This window comes from Delphinus delphis, chromosome 14, assembly GCF_949987515.2.
Source record: "Delphinus delphis chromosome 14, mDelDel1.2, whole genome shotgun sequence".
Classification (NCBI taxonomy): domain Eukaryota; kingdom Metazoa; phylum Chordata; class Mammalia; order Artiodactyla; family Delphinidae; genus Delphinus; species Delphinus delphis.
The window spans coordinates 51,427,130-51,437,294 of record NC_082696.1 but is presented as its reverse complement, the minus strand read 5'-3'; the positions used below and the strand labels follow the sequence as shown (position 1 = coordinate 51,437,294).

General features: G+C 41.9%; 1 protein-coding gene across 2 annotated transcripts in view; it reads right to left on the bottom strand.

The window, feature by feature from the left end:
- Positions 1-508: 508 nt before the first annotated feature.
- Positions 509-10,165, bottom strand: part of PDSS2 (decaprenyl diphosphate synthase subunit 2) — a 254,894-nt gene continuing 245,237 nt past the window's right edge. The window contains exon 7 of one of the 2 annotated variants that reach the window (XM_060030148.1): positions 509-2,902. In XM_060030148.1, the coding sequence (XP_059886131.1) occupies positions 2,744-2,902 (159 nt within the window). In that variant the 3' untranslated portion in view covers positions 509-2,743. The remainder of the gene's footprint in view (positions 2,903-10,165) is intronic. The other variant, XM_060030146.1, reaches the window with a different exon arrangement.

Below are 10,165 nucleotides of genomic sequence, written 5' to 3'. Positions count from 1 at the left end.
TAGAGTCTTATCTGGAAAGAGAGCAAAGGAAGAGAGAAAGAGGTGCTGTCTGGAATGACTCTAAAGTGGGGAGATGGCGTGTGAAGGCAAGCCAGTCTGTCAGAGGCAGTCCTTTCTGCTGGCTCCTGCATCTATAAATGGGGGATTAAGTCTTACCCCCAGAGAGTGGTCGTGGGATTCGAACAAGACAGTACTGTTAAGGCCCTTAGCAGAGTGCCTGGTATACACGCAGAGCCCTTACTTGAAGAAAAGACTGATAGGGAGGAAGGAGAGTGCAGGTGGGCTCAGGGGCCTGAAATGAGTGAGGTTTGCAGGTCCAGGTTGGGGGGAAGAGGGACAATGGTTAATGAATGAATTCTTCACTCTAGCAAGAAACTGGGGGTGGAGGGTGATGCAGAGGGGGTAAAGGAGGAGACGCTCTAAGGTCACTAACTCTGCCTTGTCAGTACCTTCCCTGGCAGCACTCAGGCAGTAGGCCAAAAGGTACGATTAAGCACGTCTTGCTGCCCCCAAATTTCTCCCTAGAGATTGTCTGAAATTATAAGGGCTTAAAATGAATTAATAAATAAATATCCCTGAAGAAGGGGTACGGAGAAGACTATCAGTATTTAATACTTTAGACTGACTTAGCCAGCATATTAGGTTTAACAAAAGCAGAGCTGTCACTCAACAGTGAGGGCAGGGCTGTTGCTCCCAGGGAGCCGGACAGACAGCAGGGCACAGGAGAGGGAACAGAGGCCTGGAAGGCAGCTGGGAAGATGAAAGGGAGGTAGGAAATGTTCCAAAGAAAGCAGAAAGGCGGGTGTTGAAACAAAGAGTCCAGGATTATAAGCCATACAAAGGAGAGCTGGGAATTCTTTAGGTCACCTGTGAGGCAGCTTAGCAAGAAGTCTGCCATTAAGTTTTATGCTTTCCTTCATAGCCTCTCTTTGTGTTTCACCTTCCCTGTTCCCTGAATTTCACATAGCATCTTTATTATCTAGAGAGTCAGAAATGGCAAACTTTTAGAAAATAAAACAAAGCTGGAGAGGACCTCATATATTCTCGTTTAACCTTATTTTACAAATGTGGAAACTGAGGCTCAGAGGGAAGTGACTTGCTCAAGGTCACACAGCGAACCAGGTGCTAAACCAGAACTAGAAGAGCCCTAGAATCCTGCCTTGTGTTCCATAGTACCTGACCATCTGCTTAATAAAACCTACAGCTTGCTGAAGTTCCTGCGCATCCAGAGAACACAAAGCATGACTCCTCCTTTGTGGAAGTTAATGATTAAAACCTAGTCTGATCTAAAGCATCTAACCATAGTTACTAATTAAGCCAATTTCTGTGAGAAAAGGCATTTCAAACAGAAGAGTGGAGTGTTCTCTTCACCTAAATCTATAGGCCTTCAAATTGTAGTAGCATAAACTGTACAATTACAACATTTCAAGTACGCTTAAAAATATTTCAAAATACAATACCTTAACCTCTGTAGCTTACATTTTCTTTTCATTGCATGCCACACGATGGGTCCTGATAAAACGGTTTTGTAACTTTTGAAGAAGGAATTTAACTAAAGTGACTTCACTTAGTGTTTGAGTGAACTAGGTAATAAAATCTGTTTGCTGTGTTCGCTGTCTCCAGATAGGGCTGTAATTACACCACATAAGGAAGAAAGGTAGCTGAGTCTCAATCTAGATCATTTATGTAAACTCAGCCTTCTTGTCAACGGTGTTCTCATATTGCATGCATGCAAACCTCAAAAATCATCTCCTATGAACCACAGAGAGACAGTGTCCAATTGCAGGCCTGTGAGATTGCTTATATTCTTTCTGTAATTGGATGTCTGTGGTTCAAGACCAAAATCTGACACTCTGAGGCTAAAAAAAAAAATCACCAATGAATTCCCCAGTACAACAATTATATATCTGACACTTGTAAAAATTAAAGGTATTCTCTACACCAACGTATTACAAATGAATACATTTACTTGAAAAAAAGAAGCATCCTGTTCAGCTTGAAAAAAAAAAAAGTTTGGTTCTTTGAAATGCGTTTGAAAAAATCTGGTCTTCCAGAAAGAAAAACAGGCAATTCCTACTATAACCAAGTTAACATTTGATAACATTTTAATCTCCTACTTCAAATATTTGGCCTTATTTTTTCAGCAGTTTCCCCCCAAAATCTTACAGAACCCAAGAAGCACAAAGTATATCCATACTGCATCTATAAAATACAAAGACATAATTGCAAGAAGACAAAGCATGTTTTTTTTTCCTTAATCATTAAACTACCCTCCGTTATGAAAAATTGGTCACTGGCTTTTGATTTGACAGTCCTCCCTGGCTGGCATTGATAGTGTTTCTCTTGACACCTGCAGCTTCCAGCTTGCCCTGTCCTCTCTAGAAGGAAAACCACAGGCCACCGCCCTGGCGCCATCCCTGGCTCAGTCCAATCAATAAGGACTTATTTCCTGTCCATTTGCTGAGGTCACAGGAGCGAATCTCATTAATTATTTCTGCTACTGAAGCCTCAAGTGTGCTTGTGGCGTGACAACTGAAAACTGCTTGACCTTTTTTCTTCTAATTTTGTTTGTAGCAGTTCCAAAAAGAGGGCAGTATTCATTTAGCAGTGTGGTAAAAAGAAAAAAAATGTATATGTTGTTAAAGTCATTAACACATTTAGATCTTTCATCATGAAAGCTCTCCCGATCACCTCATTCCCCAGTTTTTTTCAGCTAACGAACAATAGTCTTTTTAATTTGGTGTCACGAAAATCTGGTCACAGCAAACACAATGTTTTCTAAAGCAGTTCTGGCCTCCGAGGGAGGAAAGCTCTCCAGGGCCTCCAGTGCCTTGTTTCCATGGTAACGACACAGGTCAATAGCTGAAGTCACACCTTTGCCAGCGCTGATTGTTTCTCGCAACTGTTAAGAAACAAATGCACAGGAAAAGTCAGTTTTTACGGTACCACAATTAAATTGAGGAGGAGAGGTGGAAAACAAAGAAGGGGAGAAACAGTATAGATTCACTGTTTCTGCTTTTGAGGTTAAAGAGGACACCATCCTCCAGTGATTTTGAGGCACTAACATTCCCTAAGGCTGCTAGGTTTGGCCCTCCAGAGCAGAACAATAGGCTCCAATTAGCCTAATTACACCTCTTCCCCAACTCCCGCCTTGTGATATCTTGAAGTGGGCCCTGCTGGAGGGTGGTGGTGATGAGGCAGAGGGCATTTACATCTCTGACCTTTTGAATTCAGCAGCCTGATATTCTTAGGTGAGGAAGGCTTCATTAACATCCTAGTTAATAACTAATATTTTTACACTGTATGTTGGCACAATAGTCCATGTGAAAATTCAAGAAAGACACATAGTATTAGATCTGAGCACTACATTATTAAAACTGTAAGACTTTGGGAGGAATGAATTAAAATACCCTTTGTGAAGAATAAAGTCAACTCTTGCCCACAAATGGAGTTGATTTCCAATCCCTCTCCCTGATGACTGGGAAGGACCAATACAATGGTTACACTTTAGAGCTGAAAAAGACTTATAATGATTTGGCCGGTCCACTTCCCCTTGCCCCTATTCCATCTTCTTCTCAGTGAATACCTCTAATGTCTGCTTTACTCCCTAAATCAGAAACTCGGGAGTTCTCCTTCATCCATTCAGGCACCATGGCTCACCCATGACTGAACTTTCTGGCTCCCCACTAGGTTGGTTGGCGCCCAGTGACAAGTTCTAGTCCATGAGACGTGAATGGTGTGTGTCACTTCTGCGCTGTAGCATTTAACGGTCCATATGAGTCCCGCCAGAGGTTTCCCTCTGGTACATCAACCAGTCACATTGAAGAAGCCCCTCAGGTTGGATCCCCGAGTGGCCACGGTGAGCAACCACGGTGCCTCTCCAACCTGCACAGGACATGTAGTATGGGCAGGAAACACGTCTGTTGTCTGAAGAGACTGTCAGGTTGTCTGTGGCCATCTTGACTGATATACTCACTGAGTCTCAGCCATTCTATCTCATACAAAGCCCTCCAATTATCATCTGCTCTTCACTCTCATTGCCACATCAGTTCAGGCTATCATCATCGCTTGCCTGGGTTATTTTTGCAATCACCTCCTAAAGCGTCTTCCCACCACCAGTTCTTTGCCTCTGGACTCCATCCTTCACGCTGCCAAGAAGATCTTTATAAAAAGCAAATGTGATCTTGCTTAAAACCCTCCACTGCCTTCCAATAGCTTTAAGGAAAAAAAAGTCCAAGCTCTTTCATGAGGCATGGAAGTCCTTTCCCTTTCCGCCGTTTCATCATTACTTAGGGAAACTACTTGCAGCTGATGGCTTGAGACAGTCTCCACACACGCCCCTCGAGCCATCAAGCTCCCCAAATTCCACTTGGGTGGAATGTACACAGCTAGGATGACAGGCCTAAGGGGCTAGGTGCCCTTCTTCCTTGGGGCTCCTGGAGTGCCCTGTGCATATGTGGAGTACAGCATTATTATATAGTGTTGTATTTTAATTCTCCATTCACTTATCTATCTCTTCATTAGACTTGGAGCTATCGTATAATGCATGAAACATAAAGGAATAAAAGAAATAACCTGCTTTACTCCCCTAATTATATAGATGAGAGGAGAGGGCCAGAGAAGCTCAGCGGCTCACACAAGATCACAGATGGATAGTGACAAAGCTGCGATCAGAAGCCAGTTTTCCTAACACCCAGTCCAGTGGCATTTAATATTATACTCTGCCAGACTCTCAGCATTCTACAGGTATTTCCACACTGCATATGAACTTTGGTATTGTTTCAGCCTAGGGTTCCCTGGTTTCCTGCCATCACTGAATGCATGAAGGCACTAAAATGGTCCTGGGTATCAGAGGTAGCCAGATTCAAGCTCCTCTTCTAGCTCCCATCTTAGAGAGGCCAGTTAACTGCTCTGAGTTTAAATGGGGATAATATCAGTCCCTTGTAGGACTGCTCGGGGGGGTACTGCATGAGACAGTATAGAGTGCTTGACAGTGTCTAAAACACTACAGATATTCAGAAGTACTTAATTCTTCTTCCTCCTCAAGCCCTTAGCCATTGCCAAGAAAGCTACCCCATCCAAAATAGATCAAATCTATTTTAGCTTGACGCACAGCAACCTCAAAGGTAGCTGAACTTGGATCAGACCAGCCTTAAAGATTAAAAAAAAAGAAAAAGAAAGAACATGCTTCTTATTTTCATTATCTTTAATTCCCTCAAGTCTAAATTAGACTGGCCAACATTCTCTTTTCTGGACTTCTAGGTTGGTGACTGCAGGCAAGTGGATATCTGCATGACTGGATTTCAGTTTGTAAATATTAATTGAGCACCTATTATGTGTAAAGAGTACAATGATCCTTTTTTGCTTTATGGGTCAGGAACTAACGAAGGGTATACTGTGAAAAGCAGCAAGTGAAGGACTACAGATGACCAGAGAAATGAGAGCAACTTTGATTAGAAGAGATTTAAGAGGGCCTTACAGAAAAGGGATTTAAGGCATGTCCTGAGAATGCTGATAAGTAGTTATGGCGTCGGGGTAGCAAGAAAATTATAGGGAAAGAGAATAGCTTGAACAAAGGCACAGAGGAGACCAGAGCGAATGAAAACAGATTGGTGTGATACTTTACAGGAGTAGGTGAGAGGGGACCCAGGTGGGTTCTGAAAACCAACCTACGAACTTATTTATTTATTTTATTTATTATTATTATTAGTATTATTCGTTGCGGTACGCGGGCCTCTCACTGTCGCGGCCTCTCCCGTTGCGGAGCACAGGCTCCGGACGCGCAGGCTCAGCGGCCATGGCTCACGGGCCCAGCCGCTCCGCGGCATGTGGGATCTTCCTGGACCGGGGCACGAACCCGTGTCCCCTGCATCGGCAGGCGGACTCTCAACCACTGTGCCACCAGGGAAGCCCAACCTAAGAACTTTATTAAAAATTTTTTTTATTATCAAACATTTATTTTTTATTTTTTTATTTTTTGGCTGTGCTGCGTGGCACACGGGATCTTAGTTCCCTGACCAGGGATTGAACGCATGGCCCCTGCAGTGGAAGCACAGTGTCTTAACCATTGGACCAGCCGGGAAATCCCTCAAATATTTTAAAAGTACAGAAAAGTTGAAAGACTAGCCCAGGAGTTGGCAACCTATGGCCTCAGGCCAAATTTGGCCCCCCTGTTTTTATAAATTAAGTTCTGCTGGAATATAACCATGCCCATTTATTTAAGTATTGTCTATGGTTGTTTCTGTGCTATAACGGCAGACCTACAGAGTTGAGTAGCTGCCACAGAGACTGTATGGATTGCAAAGCCTAAAATATTTACACTTTGGCCTTTACAGGAAGTCTGTGACTTCTGGACGTAGCATAATTAATGAACGCGTATCTTCTACCTAGATTCAACAACTATTAATATTTTGCTATTTTTGTTCTATCTACTTGTATGTGTGTGTTTTCTGAATCATTTGAAAGTAAGCTGTTTAAGCTGGTATATTAGCTCTCCAGAGGAGGAAAAAGCCCTATTTGTAGCATTTGCAGATTTTTGTGGTATAAATACTCCCATCATGGCTGATTTCAAGCTACCAAGGGTTGTAGAATCACAAAATTCTTGAATATTTAACAACTGGCTCTCAGCTGGTAGGAGGAGGCTTGGACGTACCACAGGCTGCAGGATGCTTTACCCTTGTTTTGAGAAGCATCTCCATAGATAAGAACATTCTCCTACATGGCCAGAATACCATTATCACAGCTCGGAAAGTTAACAGTAATCCTCTCCTATTATCAATATCTAGTCCATCTGCAAATTTCCCCAATTGGCTCCAAAATGTCTTTTTTAGCCTTTTTTTCCCCCCAAACCACAATGAATCCTGGTTTACACACTGCATTCATCTGTTATGACACTTTAAACTTCTTCCCACTATGATATTGCCATTTTGAAAGGACCAAGCTATGTTGTACAATGTTCTACATTCTGTGTTTCTCTGATTGCTACGCTTAGTTTGTTAGTCTGTAAACTTTATTCAGTCAGGCTCAACTGAATATTTGATGGTGACTTATATGGTATTTAACCCTACAATGAAGGGTAATTCAGACTAGGGCAAAATAGCACCCAGGAGGACATCACTAAAAGTTACTCAAGCCCTAAAAGAGTTAATTTCTCTTCCCCAATGACTACTGTACTTCCAGTTAATACTCCAATCTGCTCTCCACACGGTTGGCTCCCAGGACTTTGCATACCAAGGACCTGATAGCTTCCACGTGTAAAATGCCCATTTCAGAACTCATCAGTAATCTAATCCTTCATGGAAGGTATTATTCCTCACAGGCATCTGTATACACTTCCACCAACAAAACATAAACTACTGGCTCAAAGGAAATCCTTTAGATATAATTAATAGCACATAAATGAGACTCGTTTTTACTGTAAATTAGAAGAGGCCATGAGTTTACCCAGAAAAATACACTCTTGTCCTTTGTAAATAAATGCGACAAAAGACACATTAAGCTGGAGTTCCCAAACTTGGCTGATCATAAGATTCATCTGGGGAGCTTTCAAATGCAGATGCATAGGCCTCATTCTTGGAGATGGATTCAGTAAGGCCTAAAAAAAAAATGCTTCTTTTTTTAATGTTTTTTTAAAATGCTAATCACTGGTCATTGCAATGATTAGCCAGATTTGGGAGTACCTCACTCGCTGGGGCATGTATTTTGAGAGATTGTATTTTAAAACTGTCATGTTGGGTTTATATCGTTTTTGTTTTTGGTTTTTTTTCCTTTTGCGGTATGTGGGCCTCTCACTGTTGTGGCCTCTCCCGTTGTGGAGCACAGGCTCCGGACGCGCAGGCTCAGCGGCCATGGCTCACAGGCCCAGCCGCTCCACGGCATGTGGGATCTTCCCGGACCGGGGCACAAACCCGTGTTCCCTGCATCGGCAGGCGGACTCTCAACCACTGCACCACCAGGGAAGCCCTATATCGTTTTAACCACACTTCCAAAGGGTTGTTCTTGTGATGCTCAAATTAAATTTAGCAAGCATTTATTGGGCACCTATATGGTATAGGTATATAATAGGGGCTGTAGCTACAGAGAGAAACACAGTTGCTGCCCCCAGGGCCACTGTTAGAGGGCTTGTCATAGGGCTACAGAACCAGAGAGGGTTGAATGGAACACTGAGGGATTGGGCCCATGACCTTGGTTCTAATAACTGCAAGAGAAAAGACCACAATTAAAAAAAAATTATTTCCGCTTTTGCCTTCCCCTACATTTTGACTGGGCAAATTCCCAATTGATGCATAGGTAGAACTTTCCATATTAGGATGTGGCTAGAAATGCTAGTATGCCCACTCTGGCCTTTATGGCCTGAAAAACACTTTAGCTGTAAGATAAATTAAAAAAATACAAAATGGTGAATTTTCAGTCTCCATTTTATTTCCCTGATATAGCACTTTAGGGCAATAATGTAATTAAATCTCTAATTAAGTCAACTGAATAACTGTATAAGTGCAGAATCACCCGAAATAAATTAAGTCCAAATCCCCTGCTAGAGGATCCAATTAAAGATATTAACACCAAGAGGATCCACAGTACTTAAAATGCATTATTATTTAACATTTATTAAAAGGTGTTATTAAACACCTTTTCCGTGATAAATGTTGCTTTTATGAGACCCTTTTGAGAAATCATTGTATGCCTCTGAAAACTATTTGGTTTGAAAGTCCTCTTAAAATATTAAAGGCAAGCCCTTGCCACGGGATCTAAGCAGCTTTAGAAGATGTGGAGGCAGCAGTCGCTTCTCTCCAATGAAATCAAAACAAAACCTTAGACCTAGAAGAAACCCCAAGCACCATCTTCGCTTCTCACCTCATTTTGCAGAAGACACTGGATGAGAGAGGCTAAGTGATGTGGACCAGAGTCAAGAGCAAATTTGAGAAATGGCCTAGGTTTCATTTCTGCACATCCAGAGCTCTTCTACTCTATAGCACTGGAAAAGATTTGGAGATAGCCCCAAATTTTCTTTCACCCAACCAGATAGAATGCTTAGAGAGAACAGGGATACTAAAACTCATCTGGAACACGGGGCAGACCTTGTTCTGAAGAAACTGTATAATAGAGAGTAAGGGAGTATGAAACAATATGTTAAAGTTTTGTTTTGTATTTAAATGGTTGAAAACAGCTGGATAAGGGTAAAAGGAAACAAATGGGAGCCATGCTGTTATGGGAAGAGACCACATACCTCTCACCCAAGTGGTAGAAGTGGACCATGCTTCCTTAACACATTATACAGCTGGCAGAAAGGTATGATGCAGTAATGATACGGGACTTCAACCTTTGAACATCTGCTAAAACTTGCATTCTATAGTTGGCAAATTCCTGGTGTGCCTAACTGATAATCTTATGTATTAGAAGATAGAAGAAGCACTTTTTGCTTAATTATGTCAGCATAATTGGATATAAAGGTGATAGGAATTAACAAAACATTAATGCCATCTTGGTATTAGAATCAGTCCTTAGAAAGGCCTAGCAGGAATGGGTTTGGACACTCAGACTATATGTTAGGAAAGTGCATTGCAAAAATAAGTTTAGTGAAAAGATTGCCATTAACTATAACTGGAAATAAAGTTCAAGGGTGATGGAAGCCTCTGAAAAACTAAATTCCAACAATGTCATACTTAATTATGAAAGTGATCAAAATAATGGCTACTGAATAAGCTCTCTCAGGGCTCTCATTTGAGAAGGTCCAGGTGTAAAAGGAGGAGCCTACGATTCCCTCCACTGCTGAGCATTTCCTCTGCACAGAGCACCACTGTGGAGACAGGGCACTATCTCTGTTTTGAAGGAGCTGACAAGAGAGATGTACAAAACTGTAAAAATTGTGTGGGACTCCACCCAGAGGCTTGTATTGTCACCAGGACACTTGCCACAAGTGTTTTTAAAGTGCTGTTCCTCACAGAAAATGTTCAGAAACAAACAACCTTGTCAGAATCTGCTAAAAGACTGATGGGCATGCATGAGGGAAGGAGATGATGACAAAAATAAGGGGCTCCCAGATGTAAAGGCTGTATGTTGAGTAAGAACAAGTATGTGCAAATATTTCCAAAAGATAATATACTATTAACACTCCCTAACACCATACACAAAAATAAACTCAAAATGGATGAAAGACCTAAATCTA